Genomic DNA, 21,076 nt, shown 5'->3' on the forward strand with positions numbered 1-21,076 from the left:
TGCTGAAGAAGTCCCCGCCCACTGGGACGCAACGCGTCCAGAACGTAACGGCGTGATGTCACCCGCTGCTACCGCGCATGCTCCACTCCGTGTCTCTACACGGCGGTACCCTGTAATCTTTGCTGTGTTCGTCCTGGCACTTGTGAAGTGCCATTTTTGTAAGTGATATCTTTTAATTATTTTAATAAATTGGAATATACAGAGAGCACTATTTTTGTCCTTTTTACATTGCATATGCCATGTGAGAGCCATCCTCACCCACAGCCCAGCCCAGAGCCATCCTCACCCACAGCCCAGTGTCTCCTGACGGAATGTCAACATCAGAAATAGGATCTCCTGTTGTTTGACCCTTATGGGAATGCCTCATTGACCCTCTATAACTAAAGGGTCCCGGTCATCAGGTGAGAGGCCACTCATTGTATCGGTGTCGGGCACACTCATCAATCATTTTATTGGCATGCTGTCACGTGTGGTGGATACTCACTGAATAACTTGGACATTATTAGTGCTTTTTTTCATTTTTGAATCATAGGACTGTATGTTATGTTTTACTGAAGGACTATATGTTTTTTAGTTTTATTGACATCTCCGCATCTTGTTCCTGGAAGTTTATTTTTTATTTTTTTTTCTAGCGCTGCACCTTCTTTTACACAAGTGTTAGCCCCCTGTAGGTCTAGGATACCCCCCTAACCCCCCTAATAAAGTTTTAACCCCTTGATCACCCCCTGTCGCCAGTGTCACTAAGCGATCATTTTTCTGATCGCTGTATTAGTGTCGCTGGTGACGCTAGTTAGGGACGTAAATATTTAGGCTCGCCGTCAGCGTTTTATAGCGACAGGGACCCCCATATACTAGCTAATAAATGTTTTAACCCCTTGATTGCCCCCTAGTTAACCCTTTCACCACTGATCACCGTATAACCGTTACGGGCGATGCTGGTTAGTTTGTTTATTTTTTATATTGTCAGGGCACCCGCCCTTTATTACGAATAAAGGTTTAGCCCCTGATCGCCCGGCGGTGATATGCGTTGCCCCAGGCAGTGTCAGATTAGCGCCAGTACCGCTAACACCCACGCACGCAGCATACGCCTCCCTTAGTGGTATAGTATCTGAACAGATCAATATCTGATCCGATCAGATCTATACTAGCGTCCCCAGCAGTTTAGGGTTCCCAAAAACGCAGTGTTAGCGGGATCAGCCCAGATACCTGCTAGCACAGTTTTTTTGGTAGCGTTTTGATGAACTGGCAAGCACCAGCCCCAGGCAGCATCAGATTAGCGCCAGTACCGCTAACACCCATGGCACGCACCGTACACCTCCCTTAGTGGTATAGTATCTGAACGGATCAATATCTGATCCAATCGGATCTATACTAGCGTCCCCAGCAGTTTAGGGTTCCCAAAAACGCAGTGTTAGCGGGATCAGCCCAGATACCTGCTAGCACCTGCGTTTTGCCCCTCCGCCCGGCCCAGCCCATCCCACCCAAGTGCAGTATCGATCGATTACTGTCACTTACAAAACACTAAACGCATAACTGCAGCGTTCGCAGAGTCAGGCCTGATCCCTGCGATCGCTAACAGATTTTTGGTAGCGTTTTGGTGAACTGGCAAGCACCAGCGGCCTAGTACACCCCGTTCGTAGTCAAACCAGCACTGCAGTAACACTTGGTGACGTGGCGAGTTCCATAAGTGCAGTTCAAGCTGGTGAGGTGGCAAGCACAAGTTGTGCCCCGCTGCCACCAAGAAGATGAACAAAGGCCCGTCGTGCCCATAGTGCCCTTCCTGCTGCATTCGCCAATCCTAATTGGGAACCCACCACTTCTGCAGCGCCCGTAATTCCCCCATTCACATCCCCAACCAAATGCAGTCAGCTGCATGAGAGGCATTTTCTTTATGTCCTCCCGAGTACCCCTACCCAACGAACCCCCCCAAAAAAGATGTCGTGTCTGCAGCAAGCGTGGATATAAGCGTGACACCTGCTATTTTTGTCCCTCCTGTCCTGACAATCCTGGTCTTTGCATTGGTGAATGTTTTGAACGCTACCATTCACTAGTTGCGTATTAGCGTAGGGTACAGCATTCCACAGACTAGGCACACATTCACAGGGTCTCCCAAGATGCCATCGCATTTTGAGAGACCCGAACCTGGAACCGGTTACAGTTATAAAAGTTAGTTACAAAACAAAGTGTAAAAAAAAAAACACAAGCAAAAATATAAAATAAAAAAAATAGTTGTCGTTTTATTGTTCTCTCTCTCTCTATTCTCTCTCTATTGTTCTGCTCTATTTTACTGTATTCTATTCTGCAATGTTTTATTGTTATTATGTTTTATCATGTTTGCTTTTCAGGTATGCAATTTTTTATACTTTACCGTTCACTGTGCTTTATTGTTAACCATTTTTTGGTCTTCAGGTACGCCATTCACGACTTTGAGTGGTTATACCAGAATGATGCCTGCAGGTTTAGGTATCATCTTGGTATCATTCTTTTCAGCCAGCGGTCGGCTTTCATGTAAAAGCAATCCTAGTGGCTAATTAGCCTCTAGACTGCTTTTACAAGCAGTGGGAGGGAATGCCCCCCCCCCAACGTCTTCCATGTTTTTCTCTGGCTCTCCTGTCTCAACAGGGAACCTGAGAATGCAGCCGGTGATTCAGCCAGCTGACCATAGAGCTGATCAGAGACCAGAGTGGCTCCAAACATCTCTATGGCCTAAGAAACCGGAAGCTACGAGCATTTTATGACTTAGATTTCGCCGGATGTAAACAGCGCCATTGGGAAATTGGGAAAGCATTTATCACACCGATCTTGGTGTGGTCAGATGCTTTGAGGGCAGAGGAGAAATCTAGGGTCTAATAGACCCCAATTTTTTCAAAAAAGAGTACCTGTCACTACCTATTGCTATCATAGGGGATATTTACATTCCCTGAGATAACAATAAAAATGATTTTTTTTAAAAAATGAAAGGAACAGTTTAAAAATAAGATAAAAAAGCAAAAAAATAATAAAGAAAAAAAAAAAAAAAAAAGCACCCCTGTCCCCCCTGCTCTCGCGCTAAGGCAAACGCAAGCGTCGGTCTGGCGTCAAATGTAAACAGCAATTGCACCATGCATGTGAGGTATCACCGCGAAGGTCAGATCGAGGGCAGTAATTTTAGCAATAGACCTCCTCTGTAAATCTAAAGTGGTAACCTGTAAAGGCTTTTAAAAGCTTTTAAAAATGTATTTAGTTTGTCGCTACTGCACGTTTGTGCGCAATTTTAAAGCATGTCATGTTTGGTATCCATGTACTCGGCCTAAGATCATCTTTTTTATTCCATCAAACATTTGGGCAATATAGTGTGTTTTAGTGCATTAAAATTTAAAAAAGTATGTTTTTTCCCCAAAAAATGCATTTGAAAAATCGCTGCGCAAATACTGTGTGAAAAAAAAAAAAGAAACACCCACCATTTAAATCTGTAGGGCATTTGCTTTAAAAAAATATATAATGTTTGGGGGTTCAAAGTAATTTTCTTGCAAAAAAAAATAATTTTTTCATGTAATCAAAAAGTGTCAGAAAGGGCTTTGTCTTCAAGTGGTTAGAAGAGTGGGTGATGTGTGACATAAGCTTCTAAATGTTGTGCAAAAAATGCCAGGACAGTTCAAACCCCCCCAAATGACCCCATTTTGGAAAGACACCCAAAGCTATTTGCTGAGAGGCATGTCGAGTCCATGGAATATTTTATATTGTATATTGTGTTATATTTTTGCACAAAGTTGTCACTAAATGATATATTGCTCAAACATGCCATGGGAATATGTGAAATTACACCCCAAAATACATTCTGTTGCTTCTCCTGAGTATGGGGATACCACATGTGTGGGGCTTTTTGGGAGCCTAGCCGCGTACGGGACCCCGAAAACCAAGCACCGCCTTCAGGCTTTCTAAGGGCGTAAATTTTTGATTTCACTCTTCACTGCCTATCACAGTTTCGGAGGCCATGGAATGCCCAGGTGGCAAAAAAAAACCCCCAAATGACCCCATTTTGGAAAGTAGACACCCCAAGCTATTTGCTGAGTGGTATAGTGAGTATTTTGCAGACCTCACTTTTTGTCACAAAGTTTTGAAAATTGAAAAAAGAAAAAAAAAATTTTTTTTCTTGACTTTCTTAATTTTCAAAAACAAATTAGAGCTGCAAAATACTCACCATGCCTCTCAGCAAATAGCTTGGGGTGTCTACTTTCCAAAATGGGGTCATTTGGGGGGGGGGTTTGTGCCACCTGGGCATTCCATGACCTCCGAAACTGTGATAGGCAGTGAAGAGTGAAATAAAAAATTTACACCCTTAGAAATCCTGAAGGCGGTGATTGGTTTTCGGGGCCCCGTACGCGGGTAGGCTCCTAAAAAGTCCCACACATGTGGTATCCCCATACTCAGGAGAAGCAGCTAAATGTATTTTGGGGTGCAATTCCACATATGCCCATGGCCTGTGTGAGCAATATATCATTTAGTGACAACTTTGTGCAAAAAAAAAAAAAAAAAAATTGTCACTTTCCCGCAACTTGTGTCAAAATAAAAAATATTCCATGGACTCAACATGCCTCAAAGCAAATAGCTTGGGGTGTCTACTTTCCAAAATGGGGTCATTTGGAGGGGTTTTATGCCATCTGGGCATTTTATGGCCTTCAAAACTGTGATAGGTAGTGAGGAGTGAAATCAAAAATTTACGCCCTTAGAAATCCTGAAGGCAGTGATTGGTTTTCGGGGCTCCGTACGCAGCTAGGCTCCCAAAAAGTCCCACACATGTGGTATCCCCATACTCAGGAGAAGCAGCTAAATGTATTTTGGGGTGCAATTCCACATATGCCCATGGCCTGTGTGAGCAATATATCATTTAGTGACAACTTTTTGTAATTTTTTTTTTTTTTTGTCATTATTCAATCACTTGGGACAAAAAAAATGAATATTCAATGGGCTCAACATGCCTCTCAGCAATTTCCTTGGGGTGTCTACTTTCCAAAATGGGGTCACTTGTGGGGGTTTTGTACTGCCCTGCCATTTTAGCACCTCAAGAAATGACATAGACAGTCATAAATTAAAGGCTGTGTAAATTCCAGAAAATGTACCCCAGTTTGTAGGCGCTATAACTTTTGCGCAAACCAATATATATACACTTATTGACATTTTTTTTACCAAAGACATGTGGCCGAATACATTTTGGCCTAAATGTATGACTAAAATTGAGTTTATTGGATTTTTTTTAGAACAAAAAGTAGAAAATATCCTTTTTTTTCAAAATTTTCGGTCTTTTTCCGTGTATAGCGCAAAAAATAAAAATGGCAGAGATGATCAAATACCATCAAAAGAAAGCTCTATTTGTGGGAAGAAAAGGACGCAAATTTTGTTTGGGTACTGCATTGCATGACCGCGCAATTAGCAGTTAAAACGACGCAGTGCCAAATTGTAAAAAGTGCTCTGGTCAGGAAGGGGGTAAATCCTTCCGGGGCTGAAGTGGTTAAAACATGTTTCAAATCTAGGTCCGGCAGATTTTTGGGGGAAAAAAGTCCGCCGAAGCCTACACACAATCGCATTGTCCGGCGGACTCTGGTCCATCGGACCAAGTATGCCGGAAAGTCCGCTCGTATGTACGCGGCATAAGAAACTAATCCAACAGTCTCTTAAAGCATATTAGGAACAGAGTGAGTGCAATTTATATTTTTATAGTAATAAATTGGTTTTAATGATTTTACACTATATTTTTTATACTAATTTATGTGATTTCCACTTTATTCCATCTGATTGTCTGATCATGTATTGGTGATATCCAGCTAAGGACATCACAGATCTTCTATGTGTGGAATAATAAGTGTGCCTAACCTAGCTGATGTACATAGGTTCAGGCATAGGTTAGCATAGGTTCAGGCAAAAAGCTGAATGGCCACAGGGACTTTCATTGAGCACTGGAAGTTGTATGTGCATATAGATCATGGTGGTTTTGAGTTATAGAGAAGAAAGTTTCAGAGAGGATTTACAGTGGACTTAAGCAGTATATGCAGTATATATGTGTATTTCTCACTAAACAGATACACAGTTTTCTTTTTCCTTATTAAGTTTGTACATCACTGATTTAATGGTGATCTGTTTGATTGCTTTAGTAGCAATCAAAGTAGAGGTGAAAGCCTATCCCTATGTCTTAACCACTTCAGATCCGGGCCATTGCCAAATGACGCCAACAGCGCGGATCTACATTACCGGGACTACGTCTATTGACATTGTCCCCTTTCCTCGGTCCCAGCGCGCTCTCATGAGCGTGCCTCGGGGAAAACCTGTGTTGGCCGTGTCCCTTGGACACAGCCAATCACAGATCGCTGTAAACGGCCAATCACAGCGGCCGTTTACAGCGCGATCGCCGCCTCCAATGAGAGATGATCTGAAATGTAAACAATTGAGATCATTTCTCATTGCCGGCTCTCTTTCCTCACACAGAGACAGCGTGCGAGGAGAGAGAGATTCTGTGAGTAAATTTGTGACAGTATTAAAGTGAAGTGTGCCCAAAAAGTGCCCAACAGTGCCCACAGTGACATCTATCTAGTGCCATCTGTGCCCACCTGTGCGCATCAGTGCCCACTTATGCCATCAGTGCATCATCTGTGCCATCAGTGCCCGCCGGTGCCCATCTGTGCCCATCAGTGCCCGTCTGTGCCCATCAGTGCCCATCAGTGCCATCTGTGCCCATCAGTGCCCATCTGTGCAATCAGTGCGCATCTGTGCCACCTCATCAATGCCCATCTGTGCCATCTCATCAGTGCCCATCTGTGCCACCTCATCAGTGCCCATCTGTACCAATCAGTGCCGCCTCAGTGCACATCTGTGCAATCAGTGCACATCTGTGTCGCCTCATCAGTGCCCATCTGTGCCGCCTTATCAGTGTCCATCTGTGCTGCCTTATCAGTGCCCATCTGTGTCGACTCATCAGTGCCCATCTGTGCCACCTCACCAGTGCCACATCAGTGCATATCTGTGCCCACCTGTGCTGCCTCATTAGTGTAAATCTGTGCAATCAATCAGTGTACACCTGTGCTGCTTCCTCAGTGCCTATCTGTGCTGCCTCAGTGCCCATCTGTGCCGCCTCATCAGTGCCCATTTGTTCCGCCTCATCAGTGCTCATCTGTGCGATCAGTGCCCATCTGTGCGATCAGTGTCCATTTGTGCCCCCTCATCAGTGCACATATGTGACATCAATCAGTGCCACCTCATCAGTGCAGGCTTAGCACACACCTGTGCAATCTCATAACCACCAGCAGCCATGTCCAAAAAAAGCTTTTCCGCTGAGGAGGCATATCAAATTCTTTCCACGGCCAACATGAGCAACGGGGAGCTCTCTTTTTCGGATTCCCTTTCCAATTCGGATTCTGACGTAAATTACAAGCCAGTCCTCAGTAGCGGAACACTAATGCCCCGTACACACGGTCTGACTTTGTTCGGACATTCCGACAACAAAATCCTAGGATTTTTTCCGACGGATGTTGGCTCAAACTTGTCTTGCATACATACGGTCACACAAAGTTGTCGGAAAATCCAATCTTTCAAAACGCGGTGACGTAAAACACGTACGTCGGGACTATAAACGGGGCAGTGGCCAATAGCTTTCATCTCTTTATTTATTCTGAGCATGCGTGGCACTTTGTCCGTCGGATTTGTGTAGACACGATCGGAATTTCCGACAACGGATTTTGTTGTCGGAAAATTTTATCTCCTGCTCTCCAACTTTGTGTGTTGGAAAATCCAATGGAAAATGTCTGATGGAGCCCACACACGGGCGGAATTTCCAACAACACGCTCCGATCGGACATTTTCCATCGGAAAATCCGACCGTGTGTACGGGGCATAACAGACTCAGAGGAGGAAAAAGCTCAGCCTGCCAAATGAAGGCGTTCTGGTGAAAAGACAGTGGGATCCACCAGCACCGCAGTGGCATCCACTAGCACCGCAGTGCCATCCATTTTTGGGCCTCACATTTAATATGGGGCTCACCGAAAAAAAAACGAATTCCGTTCCTATTGGTCAACCCACCCCCTCCACCACATGCCGCTCTTCTCCACGGTAATGCCCAGAACCAGGTATCTGATGATAATGAGGTTCCTACATTTCAGCAACAATACCCAGTGCCCTCCCCGAAATGATCCAAATTATGACAGGCTTTACAAAATTCGGCCAATATTAAATTATTTTTCTGAAGTATTACCCCAGCTGTTCACCCCAGACCAACACATATGTGTGGATGAGTCCCTTGTTAAATTTATCGGCAGGCTTAAAATTAAGCAATTTATCCCCAGCAAAAGGGCCCGCTATGGGGTGAATGTGTACAAACTATGTGACCGAGCCACAGGGTACACATATTCCTTCATAGTGTACGAAGGGAAGGACACCCAGCTGCAGCCCCCTAATTGCCCGGACTACTTGGGATCCAGCGGGAAAGTTGTTTGGGACCTCATATACACCCTACTCAACAAAGGATACCACCTGTATGTAGACAACTTCTACACTTCTCTGCCCCTGTTCCGCAACCTTCATCGGAAGAAGACGCCAGCATGTGGCACCGTAAAAAAGAATCGGAAGGACTTTCCTCAAAGTGTTGTTAATAAGAAGTTGAAGGAGAAAGGAGAAACGGCAAGTCTGCGTAACAAAGAGATTCTGGCAGTGAAGTGGAGGGACAGAAGGGATGTGTACATGTTGTCTTCCATCCACAATAACACCTATGTGGAAATTCCCAGAAGGAATGGTCCCATCCAGAAACCCACATGCATCCATGAATACAATTCGTTTATGGGGGGAGTCGACTTCAACGATCAAATGTTGGAACCATACCTAGCCACAAGACGGACATACCATTGGTACAAAAAAGTAGCAATTTATTTTTTTCAATTGGCCATATTCAATTCCTATATAATTTACCGCAACTCCACCCAAAACCCCCAACCCTTCCTTGGCTACCAGGAGGAAATTTACACTGCCCTTATATTCCCGAATGGCCCACCAGAAAACATCCGATCAGATGTTGTTAGTCGACTCTCCGAACGCCACTTTCCAGGTAAACTCCCTCCCACATCAACAGGCCAAAGACGTCAAAAAAGATGTAAGGTGTGTACCAGAGCAGGAGTCAGAAGAGACACATCTTATTATTGTGCACAATGTCCTTCCCAACCAGGCCTCTGCATAGGTGAATGTTTCCGCCGTTACCATATTTCACTAAATTATTAGTGAAGTATGGTAAACGTAATCCTCAGTTCCTGCCTTCACACCCCTTATGCCACTGCCTGCTCTGTAACTGACCCTGGCTTGTTATTCAACCATGCTTCTGCCTGCCGATTTTGTACATACCGCTGCCTGATCTGGAACTGACCCTAAACTGTTATTCGACCATGCTTCTGCCTAACGATTCTGTACATACCTCTGCCTGATATGGAACTGACCCTGGACTGTTATTCGACCATGATTCTGCCTAACGATTCTGTACATACCTCTGCCTAATCTGGAACTGACCTTGGCCTGTTTGACCATGCCTCTTGCCTGCCTCTTGGACTGATCTTGTACCCTGCAACTGGACTAGTGGGATTCAACACAGGGGTCTTACATATGTGAGGGGCTCCAGAATAGTTTTTCTGGATGAAGAAAACAATTTTCTTTGTTTTCTCATTCCTAGATTAGGGTCTGGAGACTCGGAGGCTTCAAAGAGATTTGGGTGGGAGAAGCCTCTACCCCTGTCCCCATTCTGTCCTGAACGAGGTCCTACTTCTGCCTGCTGCCTGTAGGACTTACTGCCGTCATGCCTCTGTTTGTCGCACTGACCACAGCACATGGACCATGTTCCTGCCTACTACCAAGACCAATATTTTGGCACTGCTGACAATCTCTGCCTGCACTGACTCTGCACTTCACTGACCTATGGACAGTATCCCTGCCTGCTGCCTGTACTGACTATGGACAGTATTTCTGCCTGCTGCCTGAAAAATTGTGTTCGCTGTTGCTGACCAAGTCCCTGCCTGCTGCCTGGACCAGTGCTATCCTCCTGTGGACAACTGTACTACTAAAACCACAGGCAATCTTTTGTTTCTCTTTGCTCAGCATAATGTATTTTGGGGTGTAATTCTTGGTATGTGCGTGCTATGTGTCCCTGGAACACCTGACGGTGTTCCTTGCATGTTGGATCTCTGTATATGGTCAGGCTGTGTAAAAGTCTGACACATGTGGTATCGTTTTACTCAGGAGGAGTAGCAGAATGTATTTCGGGGTGTTATTTTTGCTATGTAAATGCTATATGTTGGAAATATCTTATAAACTGACAACTTTGTGTAAAAAAAATGCGTTTTCATTTTTTTCCACATTTTCAAAAAACTTCTGGAAAAAAAATGAACCCTTCAAAAGACTCATTATGCCTCATAGATTTTACGTTGGGGTGTTAGCTTTCCAAAATGGGGTAATTTTGTGGGCGTTTCCATTGTCCTGGTGCTCCAGGACCTTCAAAAGTGTAATAGGTGGGTGAGAAATGAGATGTGTAATTTATGCTCCTAGAACACCTGAATGTGCTACTTCAATCTTAGGCCTCTGTATGTGGTCAGGCTGTGTAAAAGTCTCACACATGTGGTATAGTTTTACTCAGGAGGAGTAGCAGAATGTATTTTGGGGTGTTATTTTTGCTATGTAAATGCTATGTGTTGGAAATATCTTATAAACTGACAACTTTGTGTAAAAAAAATGCGTTTTCATTTTTTTCCACATTTTCCAAAAACTTCTGGAAAAAAATGAACCGTTCAAAAGACTCATTATGCCTCATCGATTATACGTTGGGGTGTTAGCTTTCCAAAATGGGGTCATTTTGTGGGCGTTTCCATTGTCCTGGTGCTCCAGGACCTTCAAAAGTGTAATAGGTGGGTGAGAAATTAGATGTGTAATTTATGCTCCTAGAACACTCGAATGTGCTTCTTCAATGTTAGGCCTCTGTATGTGGTCAGGCTGTGTAAAAGTCTCACACATGTGGTATCGTTTTACTCAGGAGGAGTAGCAGAATGTATTTCGGGGAGTTATTTTTGCTATGTAAATGCTATGTGTTGGAAATATCTTATAAACGGACAACTTTGTGTAAAAAAAATGCGTTTTCATTTTTTTCCACATTTTCAAAAAACTTCTGGAAAAAAATGAACCCTTCAAAAGACTCATTAAGCCTCATAGATTTTACGTTGGGGTGTTAGCTTTCCAAAATGGGGTCATTTTGTGGGCGTTTCCATTGTCCTGGTGCTCCAGGACCTTCAAAAGAGTAATAGGTGGGTGAGAAATGAGATGTGTAATTTATGCTCCTAGAACACCTGAATGTGCTACTTCAATCTTAGGCCTCTGTATGTGGTCAGGCTGTGTAAAAGTCTCACACATGTGGTATAGTTTTACTCAGGAGGAGTAGCAGAATATATTTCGGGGTGTTATTTTTGCTATGTAAATGCTATGTGTTGGAAATATCTTATAAACGGACAACTTTGTGTAAAAAAAATGCGTTTTCATTTTTTTCTACATTTTCCAAAAACTTCTGGAAAAAAATGAATCGTTCAAAAGACTCATTATGCCTCATCGATTATACGTTGGGGTGTTAGCTTTCCAAAATGGGGTCATTTTGTGGGCGTTTCCATTGTCCTGGTGCTCCAGGACCTTCAAAAGTGTAATAGGTGGGTGAGAAATGAGATGTGTAATTTATGCTCCTAGAACACCTGAATGTGCTACTTCAATCTTAGGCCTCTGTATGTGGTCAGGCTGTGTAAAAGTCTCACACATGTGGTATCGTTTTACTCAGGAGGAGTAGCAGAATGTATTTCGGGGTGTTATTTTTGCTATGTAAATGCTATGTGTTGGAAATATCTTATAAACGGACAACTTTGTGTAAAAAAAATGCGTTTTCATTTTTTTCTACATTTTCCAAAAATAAATCATTCAAAAGACTCATTATGCCTCATAGATTATAAGTTGAGGTGTTAGCTTTCCAAAATGGGGTCATTTTGTGGGTGTTTCCATTGTCCTGGTGCTCTAGGGCCTTCAAAAGTGTAATAGGTAGTCAACAAGTTAGATGGGTAATTTATGCTCCTTGAACACCTGATGATGCTCCCTGCATGTTGGGCCTCTGTATGGGGCCAGTTAGTGAAAAAGTCCCACACATGTGGTATTGTAATACTCAGGAGGAGTAGCTGAATGTATTTTGGGGTGTCATTTGTGGTATGCACATTCCATGTGAGAGAAATAAGCTATTACAATGACAATTTTCTGAAAAAAATATAAAAATAAAAAAAACCCTTAATTTGCAAAGAATTGTGGGAAAAAATGACAACTTCAAATAACTCACCATGCCTCTTACTAAATACCCTGGAATGTCTACTTTCCAAAAAGGGGTCATTTGGGGGGGGCATTTGTACTTTCCTGGCTTGTTAGGGTCTCAAGAAATGAGATGGGCCTCAGTACATCAGGTGTGATCATATGTGATCATTTTTTTATGATTTGCACCATAGCTTGTAGACTCTATTCATTTCACACAGACCACATAATATCCACTAATTTGGGTTATTTTTATCAAAGATATGTAGCAGTATAAATTGTGGCCAACATTTATGAAGAAAAATTGCTAATTTGCAAAATTTTATCACAGAAACGAAGAAAAAAGCATTTTTTTTCAAAATTTTCGGTCTTTTTTCATTTATAGCGCAAAAATTAAAAAACCCAGACGTGATCAAATACCACCAAATGAAAGCTCTATTTGTATGAAAAAAAAGACAAAAAATCATTTGGGTACAGTGTTGCATGACTGAGTAATTGTCATTCAAAGTGTGAGAGCACTGAAAGCTGAAAATTGGTCTGGGCAGGAGGGGGGTTTAAGTGCCCAGTAAGCAGGTGGTTAATGTCAATCCAGGGAGTTAGCAAGTTTAAAAAGGAAATTATCACTGCTGCTCCCGACCAGCCCAGCTGAATAAACGATACAGAGCAGCCTCAGCCTACATGTCTCCACCAAACCATTCCCCCCTTTGCATTTCCCCATTCGTGCTGGGGATTAGTCATAGGGTCAATGGTTTTTGGCCTGATGGTGTTTGAGGGTTTGATGTGTAGATCACGTATGAGGGGGATTAGTTACTATAGAGTGCTGCACTACTCATTTGTTATTTGTCTTTCCCACAGCTAATCAAGCAGAATACTGCATTGCAACTACATAAGGTAAATAACTACTACAGGTAAGTTAGTTCCTTCCTTCCTTCCCTGCAGAACTTTTAAAATGTAGACTTACCTCTCCATTGCAGTAACAATAAATTATTGAAACAAAGAATCCCTATAAAAAAAACAAATATTCTATTAATCAAAATCAATATAGAACATAACTGCAACATTAAAGTCTATTATTATATTCAAATATAGTTTAAAAAATATTGCATTGGTATCTGCATATAGATTAAGTTTTGTTATACATTTGAGCACCCAGTAGACTGATATAACCATGATCTGTAATGATAACCTCTGCCACCTGCTATGTAGGAACTTAAAGCAGTTTTATACCTGAAAGCAAGCATTTATTATATTGCAACTTCCAATTCTTAGATGCAAAGGCTTCATTAGTTTACATTTACCACTAACAGGGGTGCTTACAATGGTCAGCTTTTATTTATTAATTTATGTAAAACTGTTGCTTTAACTGCTTAAAATGTGTTAGCTGGAGTTTGGCTTCAATTGTCAGTGTATCAAAATCTGCTAGTACATCTAAAACCAGCTTTCCCCAAGATTGACAATGCTGCCACCCAAAGGTTACACTGTTACATCATCCAGATTGTAGGCATTCTACTCCAGGAGGTGTGTTATTAGAAGGATGTGTGAAAACAGAGGGGAAAAAGCTTATAAAAAAGAAAACTAATACAGCCACCACATAGCCACTGATTACATTTTTGGTTTTGTGTTTAATACAACTTTAACTCATTAAAACCATTTTTTTCTTCTGTCTTCCTGCCCTTTCTCTTACATAAATGCTAAAAAATTGTTAAAATGTTTGCTTTTGAGTTTGTTTTTGTTCTGCAAGGCAGCAATTCCCAATTTCCAACCTAGGCCTCCAATGATTGCTACATGACATCGATCCCAGGAGGCATTCTTAACTGCAATTTAATGACCGATTGATCACGTCTGCGTTTTTTTTGCACTATAAACAAAAAAAGAGTGACAATTTTGAAAAAAAAACAATATTTTTTACTTTTTGCTATAATAAATATCCAAAAAAAAACAAAAAATAATTATTTCTTCATCAGTTTAGGCCAATATATATTCTTCTACATATTTTTGGTAAAAAAAAAAAAATCGCAATAAGCATATATTAATTGGTTTGCGCAAAAGTTATAGCGTCTACAAAATAGGGGATAGATTTAGATTCGATTTTTACTGATTACTGTATAAATGTCACTGGCAGGGAAGGGGTTAACACTAGGTGGCAATCAAGGGTTTAAATGTGTTCCCTTGTGTGTGTTCTAACTGTGGGGGGATGGGACTGCCTGGAGGAGGAGACCGATTGCTGTTCCTAATCTTTAGGAGCAGCAGATCTGTCTCTCCTCCCCTGACAGAATGGAGATCTGTCTGTTTACATTGACAAATCTCCATTCTGTCTCTGTCAGGAGCTATCGTGGGTGACTGGCGGGCATTGTGACCACCGGCCATGCACATCGGCTCAGGCGTCACACTGCAGGCATGCGCCCCCTAAAGCACTTAAAGCGGCCGACGTACAATGACGTAATTTGCCCAGGGGAGCCAACCTGCTGCAGTATAACTGCAGCGGCTGGTCTTTAAGTGGTTAAATGAAAATCATTTGTTCTGTTCCCGTACAAGAAAAATGTTGGAGTTTGTCCCTTCGAGAATTTTCATACGAAAAGTTGGAATCAGTTGTCGAAAGTGGTGTACACACTATACTAGAATAGTAAGAAAATTCTTTGGATGAAAATGTTCGCCCAATTTTTTAATAGTTTGTACGAGCCTTTATATTCCCTTTCTGACCAGGCTAATTTTCAGTTTTCAGTGCTGTCGCACTTTGAAAGACATTTGCAACACTGCACCTATATGACATTTTTATAATTTTTTGAGACAGACAGAGCTTTCTCTTGGTGGTATTCAATAACCACAGTTTTTTTTTTTTGCTAAACAAACAAGACCAAAAGATTTGGAAAAAAAAAACACTTTTTTTTAGTTTCTGTTATAAAATTTTGGAAATAAGTAATGTTTTTCCTTCCCTGATGTTCACTGATAGGCTGAAAGGACATTTGGCTATAGCCCGGTAAGGAACTGGCTAAAACACAGAAGAGAGTTAACTTGAACATATTACTATCAAGCAGTAAAAGCACTTTAAAACAAGCCCTCATTCAATCTTGTAGCTAAAGACATTTTGGGGAAATTTAGCTTCATATATCATAAGAGAGACACTGTTTTTCTATGAACAGCAGAATCTTGGAATGTAAACAAAAACTAGGAGTTAAATTATGAAGAATTTGCATAACCATTTATACATTTGTTTTGTATGAATAGGGCAGAAAAACATGCAAATAGGCTATATCCTTTGCTGTTTGAAGGTAGTCATATTATTTATTAAAATGGAAAATTACTCATTTGGCCACTAGGTGAAACTAAGTCATCAGTCATATTGCCCCTAATCACCACCACACCAGTCATATGGCCCCTAATCACCAACACAACAGTTACAGTGTCCCAGATTACTGCAGCACCAGTTATATTGTCCCTGATCACTGCAACACTAGTTAAAGTGTTCCTGATCACTGCCACACCAGTTACAGTGATCCCGAACACTGCCACACTAATCCCAGGGTTTACTTGCTCTTTAACAGGCTGTTACAAATGTGAAATGAGTGGAGGTGGATTTTGTTGTATGTCCTGTGGATCTATGAGGGCAGTGGGATGGTGGCTCCTGTAGGAGGATACATTGGGATAGGCCTCTTTTAGGCTATTTCGACTTACCTGGTTGGAGGATGGCGCACACCAATTACATTGGTTAATTATGGTTTTTCTTTGTTTTGATTATAAATTCACACGTTTTTCCTTATTGTCTAATAGGAATATACAGTGCATCCGGAAACTATTCACAGTGCTTGACTTTTTCCACATTTTGTTATGTTACAGCCTTATTCTAAAATGGATTAAAATCATTATTTTCCTCAAAATTCTACAAACAATACCCCATAATGACAATGTGATAGACTTTTGTTAGAAATATTTGCAAATTTATTAAAAGTAAAAAAATCACATGTACATAAGTATTTGCAGCCTTTGCCATGACACTCAAACTTGAGCTCAGGTGTATACTTTTTCCACTGATCATCCTTGAGGCTGGGTTCACACTGGTCTGACAAACGCTCCGACATTGGGAGCTCATGTCGCATGACGTGTGAAATTTAATGTTTCCCTGTGGGAGCCGTCCTAACTGGTCCGACACAAGTCGTTCCGACTTTAGAAATGCTCCCTGTACTACTTTGGTCCGACTTTGATCCTACTTCAGCCTATTGACTATCATTGAAGTCGTATCAAAGTCGGATTGCCGTCTTGCATGATCCGACTTCAGCACGCGACTTGTGCTCAGATGTTCTTGAGGGGGAACTCCGCGCCAAATTTTAAATAAAAAACCGGCATGGGTTCCCCCTCCAAGAGCATACCAGGCCCTTGGGTCTGGTATGGACCTTGAGGGGAACCCCCTACGCCGAAAAAACGGCGTGGGGGGTCGCCCCCAATCCATACCAGACCCTTATCCGAGCACGCAGCCCGGCCGGACAGGAATGGGGGTGGGGACGAGCGAGCGCCCCCCCCCTCCTGAACCGTACCAGGCCGCATGCCCTCAACATGGGGGGATTGGTGCCTTGGGGGAGGGGGCGCGCTGCGGCCCCCCACCCCAAAGCACCTTGTCCCCATGTTGATGAGGACAAGGGCCTCTTCCCGACAATCCTGGCCGTTGGTTGTCGGGGTCTGCGGGCAGAGGGCTTATCGGAATCCAGGAGCCCCCTTTAATAAGGGGGCCCCCAGATCCCGGCCCCCCACCCTATGTGAATGAGTATGGGGTACATGGTACCCCTACCCATTCACCTAGGGAAGTGTCAATAAAAAAAACCACAGTACACAGGTTTCAAAATTAATTTATTGGGCAGCTCCGGTATCTTCTTCCGACTTCTCCCGGTGTTCCGCCTCTTCTCCCGGGCCCCGCCGCTATCTTCTTCCAGCTCTATTGCCAGCGAGGGGCCCGGTCTGCTGCCGCTGTCTTGTCGCCGCTGTCTCGCCGCTTCTTCTCTTCATCTCTTCTTCCGATGTTGACACAACGCTCTCCCCGGCTGGAATGCTCTCTGTGCGCTCTGCTCTGACTTATATAGGCGGTGACCCCGCCCCCTTTATGCCGTCACAGTCTCTGGGCATGCTGGGACTGTGACGGCATAAGGGGGCGTGGTCATCGGGTGATGACCACGCCCCCTAAAACGTCACAGTCCCAGCATGCCCAGGGACTGTGACGGCATAAGGGGGCGTGGTCACCACCTATATAAGTCAGAGCGGAGCGCTCAGAGTGCATTCCAGCCCCAGAGAGCGTCGTGTCAACATCAGGAGAAGAGAGCAGAAGGCAGAAGGCAGAAGATTGAAGACCGGGCTCCTTCGCTATAGCAAAAGAGCGGCAAAAGAGCAGAAGAGAGCGGAGGAGCCCGGCAGAAGGTCCGGAGAGCGCGGAGAAGAACCGGAGAGACCCCCGAAGAGAAGAAGGCAGCAGACCGGGCTCCTCCGCTATAGCAAAAGAGCAGAAAATAGCGGAGGAGCCCGGCAGAAGACCCGGAGAGCGCGGAGAAGAACCGGAGAGACCCCCGAAGTCGGAAGAAGACCCCCGGAGCTGTCTAATAAATTACTTTAAAAATCTGTGTAGTGTTTTTTTTTAATTGACACTTTTTCCCTAGGTGAATGGGTAGGGGTACGATGTACCCCATACTCATTCACATAGGGTGGGGGGCCGGGATCTGGGGGCCCCCTTATTAAAGGGGGCTCCCGGATTCCGATAAGCCCCCGCCCGCAGACCCCGACAACCAACGGCCAGGGTTGTCGGGAAGAGGCCCTTGTCCTCATCAACATGGGGACAAGGTGCTTTGGGGTGGGGGGGCCGCAGCGCGCCCCCTCCCCCAAGGCACCACCCCCCATGTTGAGGGCATGCGGCCTGGTACGGTTCGGGGGGGGCGCTCGCTCGTCCCCACCCCCATTCCTGTCCGGCCGGGCTGCGTGCTCGGATAAGGGTCTGGTATGGATTGGGGGCGACCCCCCATGCCGTTTTTTTGGCGTAGGGGGTTCCCCTCAAGGTCCATACCAGACCCAAGGGCCTGGTATGCTCTTGGAGGGGGAACCCATGCCGGTTTTTTATTTAAAATTTGGAGCGGAGTTCCCCCTAAAGATTCATACCAAACACAGTGCCGGGCATTGGCGGGGATCCAAGTCGGATCCCCGTTCATTGAAAGTCGGACACATGCCGGCTTCATGTCGCAGGGCAAAGTCGGATCCAAAGTAGGACGGCTGTTGTGTCGCACCAGTGTGAACCCAGCCTGAGATGTTTCTACAACTTGATTGGAGTCCACCTGTGGTAAATTCAGTTGTTTGGACATGATTTGGAAGGGCACACACCTGCCTGCATAAGGTCCCATAGTTAATAGTGCTTGTCAGAGCATAAACCAAGCCATGAAGTTCAAGGAATTGTCTGTAGACCTCAGAGACAGAATTGTATTGAGGCACAGATCTGGGGAAGGGTACAGAAAAATTTCTGTAGCATTGAAGGCCCCAATAAGCACAGTGGCCTCCATCATCTGTAAATGAAAATTTAGAACCACCAGAATTCTTCCTAGAGTGGGCCGTCCAGGCAAACTGAGCGATCGGGTGGAAAAGCCTTAGTCAGGGAGGTGACCAAGAACCCGATGGTCACTCTGACAGAGCTCCAGCGTTTCTCTGTGGAGAGAGGAGAAACTTCCAGAAGAATAACCATCTCTGCAGCACTCAGGCCTGTATGGTAGAGTGGCCAGACGGAAGCCACTGCTCAGTAAAAGGTACGCGACAGCCCGCATGGAGTTTGCCAAAAGGCACCTGAAGGACTCAGATCATGAGACACAAAATTCTCTGGTCTGATGAAACAAAGATTGTACTCATGTCTGGAGGAAACCAGGCACTGCTCATTACCTGGCCAATACCATCCCTATAGTGAAGAATAGTGGTGGCAGCTTCATGCTGTGGGGATGTTTTTCAGCGGAAGGAACTGGGAAACTAGTCTGAATCAAGGGAAAGATGAATGCAGCAATGTACAGAGACATCCTTGATGAAAACCTGCTCATCAAGATACTTGGGCAAAGGTTCAGCTTCCAACAGGACAATGACTCTAAGCACACAGCCAAGATAACAAAGGACTCTGTGAATGTCCTTGAGTGGTCCAGCCAGAGCCCAGACTTGAATCCAATTGAACATCTCTGAAAAGATCTAAAAATGGCTGTTCACCGACGCTCCCCATCCAACCTGATGGCTTGAGAGGTGCTGCAAAGAAGAATGGGAGAAACTGCCCAGAAATAGGTGTGCCAAGCTTGTAGCATCATACTCAAAAAAGACTTGAGGCTGTAATTGGCGCCAAAGGTGCTTCAATAACATATTTAGCAAAGGCTATGAATACTTATGTACAAGTGATTTTTGTTTTGCTTTGTTTTTTTATTTTTAATACATTTGCAAAGATTTCAAACAACTTCTTTCACGTTGTCATTATGAGGTATTGTTTGTAGAATTTTGAGGAAAATAATACATTTAATCCATTTTGGAATAAGGCTGTAACATAACAAAATGTGGAAAAAGTGAAGCGCTATGAATACTTTCCAGATGCACTGTATATGCACTGTATATGTCATATGTCATAGTTACATAGTTAGTAAGGTTGAATAAAGACACCCACAATTGTCCCCATCCCCGCACACTGCATCCCATCAAGATGCCCATCCACTATATTATTATTTTTTATATATTTAAGGTACCCATGTAGCGCCATCAATCTACACAGCGCTCCACCACACCCACACCGGTCCCCACCCCCAAGGGGTCTGCAATCCATGGTCCCCAACTCACACCCATACACCAGGGCTAATTTTTGGACAGAAGCCAATAAACCTAACAGCATGTCTTTGGAGTGTGGGAGGAAACCAGAGTACCCGGAGAAAACCCATGCAGGCACAGGAAGAACATGCAAACTCCAGGCAGGTAGTGTCGTGGTTGGGATTCAAGGCGAGAGAGCTAACCACTACACCACTGTGCTGCCCTAAAATGTCAGTGTAATGTACAGGTTATGAGAATGTATATGCACTTGAGAGAAAACTATTTCCTGTTTATTTTATCCTTACGTTGTCTGTAATTTGTAATTATGACATTTTTTGTTCAAAAAATAAAACCTTTTTCTGATTTAAAAATCTGATTGCTCAGCTCTGTCTTCAGGGTGCAGAGAACTGGTGACTGTCAATAATCGTCTCTCTGCTCTGCCCCTCTAGAGATCACTGGAGCAGTGGGTTGTGCTCCCTGAGAGACTGAGCCAGCTGCTGGTCTAGGCTTCTGGGTGTTAGGATCTTTCCTGAGCCTGTACCAGCTCTGTGATATCAGCCGACAGGAGGCCTTAGCCCACTGTCAGCTGAAAATGGGTAACAGAAGTGCAGAATGAATGTGATCCATAGAAGTGCAGCCAAAAAAAACTTTGGCTATACTTCTCCTTTAACAAACTGTTAACCATTGCAGTTCCAGAACTTCAGAGGCAAGAAGAGGACAGAAATCCCTGCAGTGAGGATTTTTTCCAGGTCCCAGGGGCCTGCACTCCAGACATACTTCATTATGGCTGTGTGATGTGACTAAATCTGTAAAGATTATTTTAAGCTAAACTTTAGCTTAAAAACAATGTAAATATTTTAATGTATATTGTCTGCACAAAGGGGAGTTATAAATATTTTTAAAAGTAGTAGCATACATAGTATTTTACCAGCTCATTTACTAAAACAATTAAATATTTTTAGAGATC

General features: G+C 43.6%; 1 protein-coding gene across 1 annotated transcript in view; it reads right to left on the reverse strand.

Annotated features, from left to right (window-relative positions):
- The window catches only part of PTH2R (parathyroid hormone 2 receptor), a 1,009,699-nt gene that overhangs the window by 25,587 nt on the left and 963,036 nt on the right, over positions 1-21,076 (reverse strand). The window contains exon 12 of the mRNA XM_073633425.1: positions 13,286-13,327. Within this exon, the coding sequence (XP_073489526.1) occupies positions 13,286-13,327 (42 nt within the window). The remainder of the gene's footprint in view (positions 1-13,285; positions 13,328-21,076) is intronic.

Source organism: Aquarana catesbeiana, linkage group LG06, assembly GCF_042186555.1.
Source record: "Aquarana catesbeiana isolate 2022-GZ linkage group LG06, ASM4218655v1, whole genome shotgun sequence".
Lineage (NCBI taxonomy): Eukaryota > Metazoa > Chordata > Amphibia > Anura > Ranidae > Aquarana > Aquarana catesbeiana.